We start from the raw sequence: 19,105 nt of genomic DNA on the forward strand, positions 1-19,105 counted from the left end.
CTCTAAGCACCTCTGCAGAAATTCTGGTCCTGCCACCACTTAGATATATGACCTTACATTCCCTGGGCCCCAGTCAGCTCATCTGCAAACTGGGCTTATACACCACCTTTGTCAGCCAAGAGGATTAAATGGGCACAGGAAAGTGTTGCTTAAGTTTAGGGTAAGGGACTTCCCTGGCAGTCCAGTGGTTGACTCCACACTTCCTCTGCAGGGGGTATGTATTGGATCCCTGGTTGAGGAACTAAGATGCCATATGCTACGCAGCCAGAAATAAACAGACAGATAAAAGAAAGTTTAGGGTAAAAATCATTTTTCAATAAGGAAATGGAGAATGAGGGGAAACACAATTTATCCTGCAATTAGGGTGTCTGAATTCAAAAACAGCCTTAGACTTCAAGCAGCATTAGACCCTGCTTTGGGTACATGCTTTAGACAAAGAATTGCATAGTAATGTTTTAGGCTTTGTAGGCCATTCTGAGGGCTTCCCATGTGGCGCTAGTGGTAAAGAACCCACCTGCCAATGCCGGCAGCATAAGAGATGTGTGTTCAATCCCTGGGTTGGGAAAATCTCCTGGAGGAGGGCATGACAACCCACTCCAGTATTCTTCCCTGGAGAAACCCATGGACAGAGGAAAGTGGTGGCTTACAGTCCGTACGGTTGCAAAGAGTCAGACGTGACTGAAGTGACTTAGCATGCAAGGACACAGAGTCTGTTGCAGCTTCTCAACCCTGCCATTGTGGAGAGAAAGCAGCCATAGACAATATGGAGACAAATGAGGTACAGCTGTGTTCCCATAAGAGTTTATTCACAGAAGCAAGCAGTGAGTTAGATTTGACCCATAGGCCACAGTTTGCTACTCCCTGCTTTTCGTGTTTCCACTCTGGTCCTCCTCCAGCTGCAGCCTTCACCATGAGGTGAGGAGACGGCAGGGCTAAGGGCACATCCTTAGCCCTGAAGCCCACACCCCTGCTCTTTTAAAACCTAATCCAGATACCCAGGGTTCCTGCACAGGTAGCCAAACAGCCTGTTCCCACTTTCAGGTCCTGTGGAGCCCTTTTCCCTGTTCACTCATCCTGAATGTGGACCACAAGGCTGGTGTGAACACACTTGCCAGAGGATCTGTGTATGCATGTGTGTGTGTGTGCATGCACAATGGAGTGGAGTGAAGACAAACTTTGGATGCAAAAGCTGAGATGTCTGTGTTGCAGGAAGGGGGACCCCTTCCAGGGCCCAAGAGTATACTCTTGTCTAATACTCAGAAATGAGTCATCTGAGGAGACACGTGTTCTGACAAAGTATGAGACTTTATTGGAAAAAGGCACCCAGGCAGAGAGCAGGAAGGTAAGGGGAACCCAGCAGGGCTGCTCTACCACACGTCCCTCAGTCTCGGATTTTATGGTGATGGGGTTAGTTTCTGGGTTGTTTCCAGCCACTCGCTCTGAATCAGGGTGCTTCTCGGTGGCACATGCATTGCTCAGCCAAGACGGATTTCAGTGAGGATTCTGGGAGGTGGTAGGACACATGGAGTCTCCTTTTGAGTTCTCCTGAATTCTTCCAGTTGGTGATGGCGTGTTAGTTCTATGTTCCTTACCAGGACCTCCTGTTGTAAAATAACTCATGAAAGTGGTTACTATAGTGCCTGACAGGGTGGGCAGTTTCAGTCATTGTTTCCCCTAAAAACTTCTCCTTTCACCAACATCTGCCAGTGTGTATGTGAGGTCCTTGCTGTCTGAGTCAGGGCTTTAGATGGGAAGGGAAAGGGGCTACCAGTGGGCTGGGAACCAACGGCACAAGCTGCTGCATTCTGGCACAGAATTCTGAGAGTCTGGGAATTCTAAATTCAAACCTGGTCTTTTGGGTCACTGCAAAATCATATTCGTTAAGAGTATAAATCATATTTTAACCCTTGGCTCTTAAATATTTAGACATATGATATGCAGGCCTATACTTGTATCCAGAAATGGTGGGAGAGGACAGCCTTATTCCATAAGGTCCAAGATTGCACAAAGGAGGCCACACTGGCTGTAACAAAATGCTTTTTCTTTATTGTGCCTCAAGGGAACCAGTCAGCAGCTGAAGGAGAACAAAACCAGACCCAGGCTGAGGTCTGAGAGAAAGTCAAGGGGAGACTTGGAGAAGAGACATCCTGAGGGCCTCATCTAACCTCCAAGAATCCCACACATGAATTCCTGCAGCAGGAGTATGCAGCAACGTCACCTTAGCTACTTAGCTATGAGTTAAGCCTGGAAACAAAAGAAAGTATTTCAAATCAAATCAGTAACATAAGGCCTTAGTCAAGTTACTAAGACACAGATGTTCAGAATTGAAAGGCTGCTGCCCAATCATATAGTTTAGGAGATTTTGCACTGCTCTGGGCCCTTCTCCAGGACAATATGGCCAGTCCTCTCCAGTTGTCTGTCTGCAGTGATTTCCAGTGTCCCACTCCTCCACTGAGATGATGTCAGCACACCTGGTTGGTCAGCAGCACTCTCACCTGCACAAGAAGATATAGGATTTGCTTACAGAACCCAGGACCCAGGGATGGAGCAGCAGCCAAACCACCTGCTGTTAGGGCAATAATGGGCATGGTCACCAATAATGACCATGAGACCTCCTGACTGTCCACACTAAAGCAAGATCTAGAGAATGGACTTGTGGACACAGTGGAGGAAGGAGAGTGGAACAAATAGAGAAAGTAACATAGACGTATATACACCATCATGTGCAAAATAGATAACTGATGAGAAGTTGCTGTATAAACACAGGGAGCCCAGCCAGGCACTTTGTGACAGCCTAGAAGAGTGGGCTGGGGTAAAGGGAGGGAGATCCAAGAGGGAGGTGATGTATGTATAATTATGGCTGACTTGCATTGTTGTACAGCAGAAACTATCACAACATTTTAAAGCAAATTTCCTCCAATTAAAAAAAAAAGCTGTGGATGGGGAGGGGGAGAGAGGAATAGATCATTAATAACAATTGAGATTGGATCTCTCAGCAGTCAATTGGGAGCATAAAGTCAGATTTATTCTGATTTAGAAAATTAAAACAGGCTGATGATTTTGTAGTGAAGAATTGCAGTGGAGTAAATATTTATGCCCACTCTACATGAAAAGAAAACCCTTAGCTTAGACTGTGCTCAATAAATGGTAGCCAAATTACTATTGTTATATATTAAAAAGTCTTTGGAAGCTCACCAAAAGAACAGAATCAGACTAATCAATAAGAAAAAGGAGAACAGAAGGTCCAAAGGAATTAGAATTCATCAGTCCAAATATGTGAAGACTACCTCCCCCAGTCTCCTGTGTCCCGCTCTGCCCAGCTCTCTGCCCACTCTCAGTCTGTCCTAAATTCTGTTACCTTTCTAGAGAGCCAAGACTCCTCTTGACAGCTTGAACAAGGGGGTAGGGGCCCTGGCTGCAGAATTTTCCAGTGAAGTCATCCATGTCAATAGACCAGATCATGGCCCCTCCCAGGTTTAGATTCTTTAGAAACTGAACCTGAGGGGAGCACAGACAGGTATACTGAGGTTAGAAAGGGTCCTTAAAGGCCCAAGACCCACGTCAGGTTCACAGGAGGGTTTGAGCTTAGAATGTAGCAGTAGGTTTGCACCCTATGGAGTCAGGGATTCCCTGAAGGAAAGGGTTGCTTGGGAAGGCTTATAAAATGAAGAGAGAGCCACCCACTACTAACCACCTCTCATGGAATAATCAGATCCCAGGTCTAAAACCTAGGCCTCTAGAATGAGGAGTAGAAACTAGAAAATCACTTGCAAGATTTCGATTACAATTGGGTTGTCAATTACACTGATGTCTTTGTCCTGCTTTGCACCTGGAAAGCAAACATCTTAGCAAGGTCTAACAACAACCCTGTAGACTATAGCCCCCCAGGCTCCTCTGTCCATGGGATTTTCCAGGTAAGAATACTGGAGTGGGTTGCCATTTTCTTCTCCAAAGAACTGGTAGACTCAGAAATCTGGAGCCTCGTAATCCATGAGAAAGACTGAAGGGTCTGTCCTGGTCAACCAGGTGGGTGACCATTCTGTATAGGCACCAATGTCTCCTTTGCTCTTTTCCCCTTCTTCTCCTGCCTCCCTTCTCTCCACTCCTTGCTTCTCCCCTTATTCCTAATTCTTTCTTGCACCTTTTCCACCTCCCCTGCATGTTCTATAAGGTGCTCACAAGTATGACTTAGAATCATGACTAGCTTTGCACCACAGAGGCTTCTCTCCTTCCACACAGAGTACTGAGGCATTTGATCACACGCCCTATCCCCCAAGCACTGGAGTGTTCTGCTGTCCTAGAGCCTCTTAAGCAAGAGCCTTTCACTTAGGAACAACTGTCCCAGAGCCTCTTGCTCTCCCAGAACCCAGACATACCTTGGTCTCCACACTCTCCACATCATCATAGCCCACCCACTGGTTCCCCTTGACTGCATAGGGAACTTGCTGATCCTGGAGCCTTGTGATCTTGGCTCCTTGTAGGAACTGACAGATCTGGTAAGGAAAGGAAGAGCAAGAGGTTCACTAATGGGCTCTTCTTTAAATTTATTGAGATAAAAGGGGAAGGTAAGGGTCTTGGGGACAATATCAGAATTTTTACTCCAGGAATCAATGAGAGAAATGATCAGATACACCATGCAGAATGGATGGTTCAAGGTGAACCTTTGGTAACTGTTGATGCTAAGGCCTCATCAGGAGGAACCGCAAAGAGCTTGAGGGCAGTGCCTGTGCTGGGATTCCCCTTCTATCATCAGCTATTTTTCTCTTCTTGTTACCGGAAGTAAGAGCTACTAAAAAAGATAAATCTTCATTGAAAATGCATTTTAAAGCCACACAGAAAACTCATTTTGTTTTGCTCACTCATTTTAGATTAGTTACACTCATGTTCGCCTCGATGAGACCCCATGGACTATAACCCACCAGGCTCCTCTGTCCATGGCTTTCTCTAGACAAGAATACTGGAGTGGGCTGCCATTTCCTTCTCTATTGCCTCGATGAGGGTGGTAAATGGAAAGTTGAATATTCAAGGAAATACCAATTTGTCAAAGTTATAGTGATGTAGGGTGATACACTGAACAATCAGGTTAAAATTTCCATGCAATAGGGGAGTGTGTATCCAGTGGTCTGCACTGAAATCCTTCCAGCAGATTCTGAGCTCTGACCTCTCTTATTCCTTATATTAAGTGATTCAGTGAGAACTCTGATGGTGACTCATTCCCTTTTCCCCTTGTCAACTCAACTGATGGTTCTTCAGTCATTCCCCTGAGTGAGGTGAGACGGAAAACTGAGCATTACACTCAGAGTATCTCAGTGGATGCCAAGACCATCAGTAGCAGTTCATAGCATGCCCATGCCAGTGATAAGGGAATATACTAGGACTCCAAGCGGAAACCAAGATGTAGGATGTTATTCTTTCCTTACCTGATCAAACTCCTTCCTATCCCTCAAGATCCAGCATACATCTCTCCTCTTCTATGGAGCCTTCCCCATCACCCATTTCTGAACTCGTGGCCCTCCATATTGGCCACTTAATCATATCTTGTTTTGCAGTATCTACATAATGTTATTAACTCTGATAGTTCTAAAACTCTTATTTAACTAGTTTTATTTGTATTCTACATTTTTTCCAGCTAGACTGTAAGCCCTTTGAGACAAGGATGAAGAATGAGTTCTAGCTCTCACAGGACCCAGTCTTTGCGATATGGGAGCAACCCAAGAGTTTCTGTTGGTTGAATTACTGTTTGACTCTTAGAGCTTCCTATACATTAAAAAAAAATTTTTTTTTCTCCAGATTGAGGAACAGAAAGGAATGATGGTCTAAACAGCCAAACACCTTTGATAGTTATCTCTATGGTGTTAAGTCTGTCTGCGGGACAGAATCTGACGTATTTGACTGCTCCTTGCTAATTTTTATTTATTTATTTTTAATAGAAAGTTAATTGCTTTACTGTATTGTGTTGGTTTCTGGCTCCTCTTCTTGAAACACCCACTTCTCACTCTGTTCTTTGGCACAGAACACTCTGGGTTCTGCCTACCATCTTGTAGATCTTGTCAGTTTCATTAAAGTTCTCCTCTTCCTCTGCCTAACCCTTAAGTACAAGAGGTCCTTGGGTTTTGCTGTTTCTTACACTTTGGCTTCACATACCATCTTTATGCTGATAGTTTTAGAAGCTACATCTCTAGCACAGGCTGGCCTCTTGTGGTCCAAACCCACATACCAGACTACTCACCTTTTATTTGTACATCCCACCGGCATTTGGATGTCCCACTTGCTCCTCAAACTCAGAATATCCAAAACTGATCTCATGATTGGGACCAATGCCCACTCTGCTCCTTTGTATCTTCCCCAACTCAGTAAAAACGGCATTACCATCTACTTAGTTGCCCAAGTCAAAAACGTGGAACAGTCTCCCTTTTTCAATCTCCCATACCTGTTTCACCTATCCCCATTCCTCACTAGTGCCACCTCCTCTCCATATTTCAGCTAACATCACTTCCTCCAGGAAGCATTCCCTGACCCCCTCTCAAGTCAGGGTGCAGAGCTCCTCTTATATGTTCCAATAGCACTCCATACTTTCTTTCCTAGCACTCAAGAAGTGTTACTCTATTATTGTCAGATTGAAGCTGGAATGCCTATCTAGACACAGGAGGCAGCTGAGGGCACAGGGAAGCTCCAGATACCTCATAATAAGCGAGGAAGCCTGAAGACTTGGTGATGGGGCCAGCGGCTCCAGGACCAGAGGCAGGGGCCCCCACGGCAGTTTCTGCAGAGGCCAGTGTAAAGGAATGTCCATACGTGGGGATGCCCATGACCACCTTCTCTGCAGGCATCCCCTTGTTTATCCAGTATCCCACAGCATATTCCTAGAAAGAGAAGATAGACTGAGGCACAGCATGTATGGGAAAGAAAGGTGTCAGGCCTTACTAAGCCTCCAACCCAAATTCACAGAAGGGACTCCATAATTCCTTCTCTACATCGGTAACGATGGAGGATCCCATTGGAACCAGAGTGTTTATTCTAATGCTCTTAATGCTCTTCAGCACTAAGTGACTGAGTCAGCTTTTTCTAATCATGAAAGAAAACTGAACAATGAATCTGAAAAGAAATCAGGCAAGTGACCTAGAAAACATGAAATCAAGTTTGTCACCATCTATCTTTCCCCTTTGAGTCAACAGCCTGTGGAATTCGTCTACGCTATGACGGGTTGTATTACTGATGAAGGCCATCAGACACTAGCCTGTGAGGCCTCACAATAACATCAGGTCCAAGAGGCAAGATAAGAGGTTAAGAGGCTAGTTTGAACCTTACTGGCTTCCAGAACAGAATAAGGGGTTACAGAAGGGGAGGATACATCTCCTCATCCTTAAAAATCGTTGAGAGAGAAGAAAGAATGAAGGGGGTTTGGTTTGATGTGACTTGATCATATGGTGTTCTAGAAAACCCCAGACTAGAAATCAGTATAACCAGCTTGGACTGATCCATTTTGTAATTTTAAATATGAAGGTTTGGAAATATACAACCCAGACATTTCTTCCTGCCCAATTTTAGGAATACATCCACATGTACCATGACAACAACAAAACTGTTTTGTTAATGACTTTTTTCCCTTGGATTTTCCATTTTCTACCACTTTTCAGGATATTCACATCAGCAAGAACTTGAAGAGCCAATTAACTTGCCAGGTTTCCATTTCATCATCTGTGAAGTGAAACTAATGCTTCCTGACCAGCCAACCTCAGATTATTTTGAAGATCAAATTAAATAGGGAATGTGGGCACATACAGGAGAGTACTAAGTTCTGTATATCTATGTGGGTTTCAGGAAATGTATCGAGGATGGAGAATAAGAGAAGACTGAGGTGACTGACACCTCGAGTCAGAGAAAAGTTCAGGACATTTCAGTTGCAAAGTCCTCTGACATTTTCTAGGTGACACTTTACTGTGCCTGGTCCAAGCATTTTCCCTGTTCTCACCAGCTTCCAGGGTTATCTGAGTCCCTCTTGGGCAATGCATCTCTTCCTCAGTTCGAGACAGAATTAACTCTAGATGACCTGCACTGGCCTCAGCTCCTCTCACAGTCAGTGTACCCAGCACTCTTTCTCCCTAAGACTCACCACATTGTAGTAGGAGTTTGTCCCTCTGTCCAGCTGTCCCTTTCTCAGGGGGCTGTTGTGGCCAGTGACAAGGGGCTTTTCCCAAGACCCATGGAAGTCAAAAGACAGGAGGTTGATGAAATCCAGGTCTCTAGATTGCCAAAAGCAAAAGAAGAGATTCTGTGATGAGCAGAGGTAGAAGCAACTACAGTCAACCCTTGAACGCTGCACACTTGAGCTTCACAGTTCACTTTTATACTACAGAACAGTAAATACTATGGAACCACATGGTCTGGGGTTGGCTGAATCCACAGATGAGGAGGAACCATGGATACAAAGGGCTGACTGTAAATTACACATGGATTAGCCCTCGCTTTGTTCGAGGGTCAACTGTACACATATTCATGTAGAGCTTTGGATGCTGTTAGAAGGATTGAAATTAGCCATAAAGGAGAAGTTCCTGGCTGGATGATGTGGTTAGGATAGTGACTTCATGTTTTCCCTTCTCCCTTCATCCCTCAGACACATTGACACGCATCACTTGCATCGGCCAGGCTGGCAGCAGAGAGATGGAGGGGATGATCCAGTGCACTTACTTCGCCAATTCCTTGATCTGATAGCTGTTGTCAATCATCTGCCTCCCTGCAGAAACTCCTGCAGTTAAGAGAAGCCTTTCTTTGGTGGATTTTACAAAGTCCTGCTGAAAAGCTTCTGCTAACTTCTGTGAAAAACAAAAAGCCCACAGGTCAGTGCTCCCTCCCAGAGCACAGACCTAAGATTCTTACCCGATCTGAAATTTCTAGAACCACATTAGATGGAAAGATGGAAACTTTTCTCCCCATTCCCACATGGGGATGCCTACTGCCGCAAGCTCAGGAATGTCCACATTACTCAAGGGGACCACCAGTCTCACTGTACTCAAGAAGAACTGTCTGGGTTTCCTCCCAGTAGATTCTCTGATCTATGTGATAGAACTTTATGAGACTATTCTAGTGCTCAGGAGAGTCTATGGCCCTATACTCATTCACAGGGATGTTGCTTCATTTCGGTGTTCTTTGTTCTATAAGGAAGCTCTGTTCTTTGATGCTGTCCTTGCACTAAACTAGATCCAAGGGCTTTTCCTTCATGAGTTGGGGCTTCTGGAAGGAAGGGACTATCTTCCAACAAGAGCCAGTCTCTTCCTTTTTTTCTCCTGGTATGGCCGTGGGTTTCACGTAAGGGTAACATAGAGTTTGTCTTACATGAATCAGCACAGTGAAATGAGTGTTGTCTTTTACATTTGGGTAGATCCAACTTATGTCCAGTCCATCAAAGTTATGATTCCTCAGAAATAGGATTACAGAGTTGACAAATTTCAAGGTTGATGAAGAAGATTCAACCATGGGATGGAACCTGGGTAGAAGCAAGACAGGTGTTTCTTGGGAAGAAGTAGACATAACACAACATTTTTTTTTTTTTACAGAAATCCTGAGATAGTCTTCCTTTCCCCAATATTTTCTCACTATTTTTCTATCCCAGCCCCTGCCTCTTTTGGAACAAATGGGGAGCGAAAGGATTGCTAGGCCAGAAAATCAATGGAGTTGGGTAGAGGAGGACTGGGTTCTCTGCAGCCCTTTCTGCAGGATAATGGAGCTGCCTATGGCAGAGACTCTCCTTGACCAAACTTTCGTCGTTTGGTCACTAAGCCGTGTCCGACTCTTTGTGACTCCATGGACTGTAGCCCGCCAGGATCCTCTGTCCATTGGATTTCCCGGCAAGAATACTGGAGTGGGTTGCTATTTCCTTCTCCAGGGGATCTTTCTGACCTAGGTATCAAACCAGTGTCTCCTGCATTGGCAGGTGGATTCTTGACCACAGCCTCTGGGGAAGCCCAAACTTTAGTCCAAGTCCTCTGAATGCTCTTCTCAACTCGGCCTTGACCTTGGGCTTCTGTCCCTGTATTTGCAGAATCCTAAATCAGCTTAATGAGAATCCCCAACCCTTGGCATCAGCTCACCATCAGTATCATCCTCATCCCCTACCATCCCCCAGGTGATATCTTATCATCCTGGCCTGCCTTCTGTTGAGTCAGTTTCGCAAGAATCTCCCTAGCCCTAATGTTTCCTCCTAGGAATTTTCCATCCACTGACACCCACGAACAACCTGCTTCTTGGCTATAAATCCACTTTTGTCTCTGCTGTATCCAGCATTGAGTTCAGTACTATCCTGAGGCCTCCTTCCCCCTATTACAATACTTCCTGAATAAAATCTGTTTTTCCCTCTTTAATTACTATCCACCTCTGACTTTCTTTAATATCTTACACCCTTGAAAAAGCAATTTGCAATGTGAAGGGCTGAGGGTCAAGAGATCTACATTTGAGTCCCAGGTCAGAGTCCTTTCTAGTGACCGCTTTGTCACCAAGTAGCTCTCTGGGTTCAGTCTGGCCCATCTTTAAAATGGGACTGAAGATACTGATCCTGCCTCATCTATTTCAAAGTGACCACATTTTGGAAAGCTTCCTAAAAAGAGAGCTGGACTTCATAGGAACTTCTCTTTCCCCACACAAGCAACCCAGTCCTGAATAAGTAACCCAGGTCTCTGCAGTCCCTTCTCGTGAAAAACCAGGAGGACCCTGAGCTGCAGCAACCCTCCAGGGCTTTCATCTGAACTAGAATTCTTAAGCCAGGAAGTTGACTCTGAGCTGCCCCTGCAGAGGCCCTGTGCTCCACAACAAGATTCAAAATCAAAATCTGTAGACAAGATATCAGTATTTTCTAGAGGATGTATCCTTTGACTTGTATCACCTCCCACCTCTCGCAATATCTCCCATCCCAGAAAGATTCAGAGTCTTGAATTCATTTGTTTCAATCAATATTAAATTGAGGATTTGCCTTTATGTTATAGCTTATACATGGGATCTAAAAAATGAAAGAAACAAATGTATGCAGCAAAAGAGAAAGAGACTCACAGATGCAGAGAACAACACAGTGGTCACCGGTGGGGAAAGGAATGGTAGAGAGGCTAGATAAAGGTATGGGGTTAAGAGACATTAACTACTATGTATAAAATAAATAAATATTATTATACAGTTCAAGAAAATATAGCCATTATTTAAATGGAGTATAACCTGTAAAAATATTGACTCACTATGTCGTATGCCTGAAGCTAATATAATGTTGTAACTATACTTTCATAAAGTTTTTTTTTTTATGAGGATTTTGTTCCTGTATATATCTCAGCAGCACAGTGGAGGAAATAGCAAAACCAAGTCTATTAGCTGAAAACCAATGATAGAAGTAGGTTTGTAACTTTTCTCTTGTATTTCAAACGTGTTCACAGTGCTTAGACAAAAAGCAAGGGATATCCCTTTTAGAGAGCAATTGCATCTGATACTCTGATCAGAGGTGCTCTGATGCTCTGGGCAGAAGCCTCCAGTTTTAGGAAAGACAACCATTCAACAGAGAAGCAAATCTGTGTGGTACACATTTTTAAGCACTGCTACATGACACCTGGCACAAAGACTGTCATTTATCTGTAATAGTGACAAAGTTACTGAATAACAATAATTATTGCAACCACTGGGCCCTTATTGCACATCAGCACTGCCTAAATTGTTTGTTTGTATTGCCTGCCCTCACAACTTCATCTTTAAGTTGATTCTGTTATTTTCTTCATTGTGAATTTTTTTAGAAAATGAAGAATAGTGACATTATAAAATTGCCTTTAAAAAAAGAGAAGAAATTGCCTAAAGTGAAACAACTTGCACACAGCTTGCATATAGCTAAAGAGAAATCCAAACCAAATGTTTTAATCTCCAGAGTCCTAGTTTCAACCACTAAACTAATATACAAGGAGTACTTAGCAAATTACTTATTGAAAAATAAATGCATCCATGTAAGACTGAATGAATGAAGATATTTTTAATTGAATCAGAGATAAGCAAGTATTATGAATGAGAGAGAATTTGGGAATCAGAAGGATAGTTACCATGAAAACTCATTAAACACTGACAGGAGATCATGATGAAGTTAATGTAGAACCAAATAAGTTAGATAGGTTGATCTTTTTTCTGTCTGTGTGTAGAAGTTGTGTTGCTAAGTATTTTATTTTTGAACTGGTAAAGACTTAAAAAATTAATTAGGTCAATCCTATTATTTCATAGGTGAATGTATTCAGAATAAAAGAAGAAGAGAAAGGAAGGAAGAGTTGGCATTAGTTAATTGAATGATAACTAAGGCAGGCACACGACATGTTACCTCATTCAAAATCTTTGCCTGCACCTTATGAAACAGATGTTGTGATGTACATTTTACAGATGGGTAAACTGAGCTCAGAGAGGTATTTTGTTCACTTCCCCTAGGTAACTCATCTACATAGGTCTTCTAATGTTACTTCTTTCCCCTGCTTACTCCAGCTATAGAGAATACTGACCAGCTGCACAAAAAAAGATGTCTTATCAGATTTCTCGTGAAAGCTGAAAACCTCTGCTGGCTAAGATTAAGATCTCTCAGCTTTTTTAAAATGCTGGCACTTAAAAAAAAATTAAAGCAGAAGAAATTCAAAGTTAGATTAACTGTATTGGAAGATTGCAAAAAGATGCCTTTCTTCTTTACAGATTTGTGTTTATTTAGCTCTTGATGCAAATGGAGTATCATTTTCCTGTGAATAGAATTATAATTTGTAATATATGTTTCAAAGTAATAGCTATTCTGCTTTAAGCAAGACCTACCCAATTGTCCCTGTGCTCTGCACTTTCAGGCCATCCAGCTACACAACCATGGCCCAGGAAACTACGGTTCCCTGACTGCTTCTGGTCAAGGACTTGGTTTTAGGAAAGCACTCACCTGACCCCTACTCAAGGTGAAAGGCAAGCCCTCAAATCCCTTAGACCCTTAAAAAGTTAAATTTCTCAACTAAAACCATCTCCTCATAGTCCATCAGGTGAACAAACTTCATGTGAATAATAGAGTTTACTGAATGCTGCTCCCAGCTCAGTTTCTTAAGCTCCTGCAGAGTTCCTTCCAAGATGTCAGAAAACACAGGGGTATGCCTCAACCTGTGGCAAAACTCAGATCAGTTTTGCCATCTAAGCCAAGGAAGGACCTTTCTAAAGCCCTGTTCAATGTTTCTTTTCAAGAGTAGGAGAAGCAGTGGCAATGAGAAATTACCCGTAACATGACTTCCCTGGTGCTCCAGTGGTTAAGAATCTGCCTGCCAAGGCAAGGGATGCTGGTTCGATCCTTGGTCTAAGGAACTAAGATGCCACATGCCATGGGGCAACTAAGCCCGTGCACAACAGCTACCGAGTCCACCACATGCCGCAACTCCTGAAGCCTGTGTGCTCTAGCCCGTGCTCCACAAACAGAGAAGCCACCCCAACGAGAAGCCTAAGCACCGCAACAAAGAGCAGCCCCCGTTCACCACAATTAGAGAGAGCCTGTGCGTAGCAACAGAGACCCAGGACATCACCTCCCAAAAAAGGAAAACAGAGAAGAAATTACATGGCAGAATGAACAGAAAATAAAGACTGTGATCTTACCCTTTGGAACCAAACAGATACCCTCCAATAGACAAGAGAATTTTCAGTTTGGGATTCCTGGAATAGAAGAATAAGCTGATTATTTCTTTGCTGGCTGGCCAGGGAAAACTTTGCCTAAAGAGTTAGGGCTAGAATATGGATAAATGGGCCCTGGCTGCTTAGCAGCTAAGTTTAGTGAAAGGATGAGGCAGAGGGAAGAAGAACAGAAAGGATTGGGGTTATACCCAAGGAAATGTACATGAATAAATGCACAAATGAGTGAATGGAGACAGAAGGCCTTAGGCCCAGTTTAGAGCTATCTTCTCTCCCCCAAAACCCACCCTGGGTGCTCCCCACTCCTCTCCTACTGACTTGGTTTTGAGACTGTTGATGGTCTGGTAAAGCTTCGCCTCATTCTTGTCCTTGATGATGACCTTGTTGTTACTGATGCTGGCGAATGAGTAAATGAGGTGAGAACATAGGAAGGGATCAGTGCTCTCAAGGGTGAACTTCCCTGGCTCCTGCCTGTCTTGTGACCAGTTGGTAAAGTAGCAAACCAGTTTGTAGGCAGATCCTGGAGTAGAGGGAAGAGGGACAACGGGGAACCCAGTGTGGTGACCTCAGAGCCCAGACTGCCACAAGTTTCTTCCCCAAAGCCATTGCCTCCTTTACTTATTCAGTCAGAGCCTCTGAGGGTCATTCAGCCTGGGCCCGCTGTGCTGGAGTCTCTTGAGCATCCAGACTCCAGTTAAGAGACACATTGAGAGACGTATATATAATCCACGTGGCAAACATTCCCAGAGCACTGAGATTTAGTGAGGATGGATAGATGGATGACACAGTGATATAAGTGGATAGAGAGATGATACACAATATTGAGGTCAGCGAGAGACAGAGAGAGAGGCTCAAAGGGCAGAACAGAGCCATGGATGCACAAAGAGATACACAGAATAAAAACTCAGAGTCATCAATATGTTAATGTCAGAACCTGGGAGAGTCGTAAGAAGAGACATAAACCCAACATCAGAAAGGACACAGCCCAAGGGACCCAGGAAGATGGAAACTCATAGGTTACTTACCTTCCTGAAGAAGCAGCAAGACCACGAAACCTGTAAGAGGTGGACAGGAAGGAAATTTGTTGAGCCCAACATGGTTCTCGCCTCAGACTGTGGTAGTGAGTGTGTGGGTGTGCCTACGTGAAACATATAGTTGTGCTTCCTCTGAGCGATCCAACCACAGCTGCTGAGGTCCCTCTATAGGCTTTGAGGTACCCAGCCCTTGGGTGTCTTGCAGAGTCTACAGAGAAACATTTTCCAAGCTGGGAATTCATTCGCTCATTCATTCATCCAACAAAAATTTATCGAACCACCTGCTCTGTGCCAAGTGTTGCCCTGGATCCTGGAGAAACAAGGATGAAGTCAGTGCTGTCCCTGTACTCAAGGGGCTCACAGCCTGGTTTGAAACTGAATATAGTTAAGGTGACCAAATAGTTTATTGTCCAATCGGACTCTTTGGAGAGTGAAAAGGAGCATTATCAATCATTTCCCTGTGGGCAACAGTGTGGACCAGAACTCTCCTGGGTGAACTGAGATGAATAGTCGCCCTGTGTACAGACAGCTAACTCTGAAGGTGAATTGAGGAGCGTGAGTTGGCTCTGGTAGTGCTCTAAGCCTTCCTGTTTAAGGTCCTGTCAAGCCTCTTCTCCACAGAACACCTCCCCTGGAAGGACTGGTAAGACCATCATCAGTTCAGTTCAGTTCAGTCGCTCAGTCGTGTCCGACTCTTTGCAGCCCCATGAATTGCAGCACGCCAGGCCTCCCTGTCCATCACGAACTCCCGGAGTTCACTCAAACTCATGTCCATAGAGTCGGTGATGCCATCCACCATCTCATCCTCTGTCGTCCCCTTTTCCTTCTGCCCCCAATCCCTCCCAGCATCAGAGTCTTTTCCAATGAGTCAACTCTTCACATGAGGTGGCCAAAGTACTGGAGTTTCAGCTTTAGCATCATTCCTTCCAAAGAACACCCAGGACTGGTCTCCTTTAGAATGGACTGATTGGACCTCCTTGCAGCATAGCCTTCATTTATTCTTCTAAAGGAAAGGAAAAGGCAGGACTCTGGTCCTGGAAACATCACCCAAAAGGCAAGAGTCCTTGAACTATGACCCCCTTCCTTGGGGACATTATCTAGAATTACCCACACTAGGACATTTGAAGGGTTTGAAAATGGAAGAAAGGGCAGTTAAAAATGAAATGAATGGTGGCAGGAACAGCAATGGAAGAGATATTTGGCAGTGACATTTGACATTTGGCATATAATATCCCAAGTGCTGCTTGGCATATTATAGTCTGGGGGTAGGTCTTAAAGAACATAAAAAATTCATAGACAGGGCTTCCCTGGTGGTCCAGTGGTTAAGAAACCACCTGCCAATGCAGGGGACAAGGGTTCAATCCCTGGTCTGGTGAGATCCACATGCCACTGAGCAACAAAGCCCATGTGCCACAACCCCTGGGTCCGCGCACTAAAGCCTGTGCTCTGCAGCAGGAGAAACCACCACGATGAGAAGCCTGTGCACCACAGCTACAGAGTAACCCCTGGTTACTGCAGCTAGAGAAAGCCCACGCGCAGCAACGAACACCTAGCACAGCCAAAAATAAGTAAATAAACCTTGAAAAAAAATGAGATGAAACTTTGGGTGACAGCTGCTGAAGTGAGTGCCTTCCTCACAGAGCTTGGGGCTGGGGAAGTGAACTCTAGGGTTCTGTCCTGCTGATTCATGTCACTTTTGGGCAGAGCAGGTAGGGATCTGGTCCTCCTCACACCAACTAAGCAGGTAGGAGAATGCTCATTGCCTCATCTGCTGTCAGGTTGGCCTCCAGGCCCTTTTCAAAATGCCGGCTCCCTGTGGGCTGCTCCCCCAAGGACTCAAGGCTGAGAACCTCAACAGGAAATTCAACATGCTCTTGCCATTTCCAAGTGGGTAGGCATGACTCAGGAGCATAGACAAGCAGGAAGAGGTAAGGACATGATGAAATGGTTGCTTTTCCTCCGTAAGGCACACTCTTTCTCCTCCCGGCACACTTCTCTTCTTCACCCATAGCCCTGTGTATTTAGTCTCATCCCCACCTTTATCCAATTTCCCAGCCACCACAAAAGTCAGAGTTTTGGATCAGAACTTTAGAGCTGAAAGACGGTTTTAGAAAGCATCTACCAGTGAATCATTCTGCAGACAAGAAATAAGAGGTCTCTGAATTTTTTAAATGTGCAGAAAGTATAGTCCATGAATCATGGGACTCCCAAGACCGTGCTCGTACATCACCATCTGGACAGGAGGCACCTCTGTGCAAATGCACACAGACTGCCAACAACCCTGACGGGCTGAAGGGCTTTGGCCACTGCTGCTCCCTTGCCCATCTGGGAAAGAGCCGATGGTCCCTGACGCAGTTGTCTTGGCTCGATAGGTATTGGTAAGGAGGTGAACAGAGAGATTGGAGTCCCAGAAGACGACCACTTCTTCTATTGGTCTAAGTTATCTAGGTTATACCTTCTCTCCTCATTAGCCTCCTGCTGAATTATCAGCCCAGAGCTCACCTTTCCAGAAAGACTTCTCATCCATGGCAATCACTCCCATATCCCTGGTCAGTTTCTCTGGGATGCCCATACTCTGGGCCTTTTATGCCTCTGAGTTTTCGACAGCCTCTCTTATGGGAAGGAAGCAAGAAGAAGTCCAGGAGATTCCAGGGACTTCCCCTGGCAAATCTGCCTTGTGAAACTTCCTGGCAATGAGACTCAGGTTTGAGCAATGCCAATTGTCTAAAAAAATATGCTGCAGTGGAGACAACCACTGAGAGGTCCTTTTCCTCCAGTCTCACCCTGAAGGTATGTGGTCCCTGGGAAGGGAAGGAGATGGTACTTTGGTTTGCCTCCTTGTACTGCTTTCTGGCTCCCAAATCTTGCTACCCCTTCATCCAAGATCTGCCTCCTTCCTCTTTCCCTCACTTTCCTCCACACTCACATCACCAGTGGCCTACTTATGCTTGATCATCATCCCAGTTGGTTCTACCCTAGCAGCTCTTCTTCACATGATACCACCCAGTGATGCCTTCTCTGGGGAGCCTTTCTTGCTCCTGCCTGAGCCCAGGGAAGCTGGCTCTTCTGCTCACAGTGCAATGTATTTCTTCTCATGTCTCCATACTGTACTGTAATGCACTGATGTACATGTTTATCTCCTCAATTTGACTGTGCAGTTCTTAAGTAAAAAAATTAAGTGAAACAAGAAAAACAAAAACCTTGACAAGTATTTATTGAGGAACCTCCATTAACTTGTTAGAATTGAATTGTACCCCAGATTCTAAGGTGCAGACTCTCAAGGCCCTATGCCGTCTGCTCCCTGCCTTCCTCTCTCATCTCCTGGTTTTCCCTATAGGTGTGTCTGTGTCTCTCACTTTTCCTCTCCCTGTTCTCTCACTCTGTATTAGTCCCAGGAGGCTTCTCTCCAGTCTTGAGCCTGTTGTTTTTCACATATCAGATGTGGGTCACGTGGAAAAGAAAAATGGGCTAGATCCATTTAAAATCCTGCCCAAGGAAAAGCAATGGGACCCCAACAGAGAAAGTCTGCTGTTTGGAGGGACACACCTGAAAAGCTGGGACAGATGGGAAGCAGCCCCTGGAGGAAAATGCACAAATTCTCTGCGTTCAGTTCAATCGCTCTGTCATGTCCGACTCTCAGGAGGGATAAATGTCAGCTTCAAACATCTGCTAGGTCCACGATGCCCTCTTAAGCCCACTCCAGTTAAGTGACAACTATCCTAGTCCTCTTGCCACTCCTCTCCCTGCCCTACCTCTGACTAATGCTGGTTTAGAAATCATAATAGCAAGTTGGAAAAAGACAGAGCAGAAGAGTAGACCAAGAAAAGAGAAAAGGAAGGTGCAGTTAAGGAGCTTCCCATAGCAGGCTGGGCTGGGGAATAGGATCAAATTCAACATTCCATCAAGCCTGGAGTCTTAGTTATTGTCCATTACAAATTGGTGCTTGCCAAGGGCATTTGCCAGTAACTGAACAACAAGGGCATTTGCCATCTGCCTCTGTGGAGAATGAGCCCTGTGCTGCTGCAGCTGTTGACCTTCAGCACGCCCCAGGAAGCTCAAGGTGGAGAATGAGGCACTCTGTGCTCCAGCGAAACTGGTAGAACAGGTCTTTTGATAGTTATTTTCAGGAACTGATTTCGTGATCCCAGTCCTTGCATCTCCTCATATCTAGAAAAGCACCAAATTCCTTATGGCGATATCAGCTCCTCATGACTAGCAGTGCTATAAAGTGCTTTTATAAATTAAGCACTTGATTGCATTGAACTCCCCCTTCTCTAGAATCATATATTTTGACCTTCCCCCACTACATCTTTGGAGCAGTCTCAGAGCTATCTGAGGTTCTGTCTCCCAGGCTGCAGTCCCCATTTTCCCTCAAATAAAACTTAACTCTCAACTCTCAGGCTGTGCATCTTTTTTTTAGGTGACAT

At 44.7% G+C, this 19,105-nt stretch overlaps 1 protein-coding gene across 1 annotated transcript; it reads right to left on the reverse strand.

Annotated features, from left to right (window-relative positions):
* Positions 1 to 2,027: 2,027 nt before the first annotated feature.
* CHI3L2 (chitinase 3 like 2) lies at positions 2,028 to 17,243 on the reverse strand. The gene is made up of 11 exons (XM_040232061.1): positions 17,181 to 17,243; positions 14,670 to 14,699; positions 13,963 to 14,164; positions 13,612 to 13,668; positions 9,334 to 9,484; positions 8,689 to 8,813; positions 8,114 to 8,243; positions 6,681 to 6,863; positions 4,377 to 4,493; positions 3,359 to 3,498; positions 2,028 to 2,495 (listed from the first exon to the last, which is right to left on the reverse strand). The coding sequence occupies exons 1-11, from the start codon at positions 17,218 to 17,220 to the stop codon at positions 2,492 to 2,494; spliced, it is 1,179 nt and encodes a 392-aa protein (XP_040087995.1). The 5' UTR covers positions 17,221 to 17,243; the 3' UTR covers positions 2,028 to 2,491.
* Between the last annotated feature and the right edge of the window lie 1,862 nt (positions 17,244 to 19,105).

The sequence above is a fragment of the Oryx dammah genome, unplaced genomic scaffold, assembly GCF_014754425.2.
Source record: "Oryx dammah isolate SB20612 unplaced genomic scaffold, SCBI_Odam_1.1 HiC_scaffold_28, whole genome shotgun sequence".
Classification (NCBI taxonomy): domain Eukaryota; kingdom Metazoa; phylum Chordata; class Mammalia; order Artiodactyla; family Bovidae; genus Oryx; species Oryx dammah.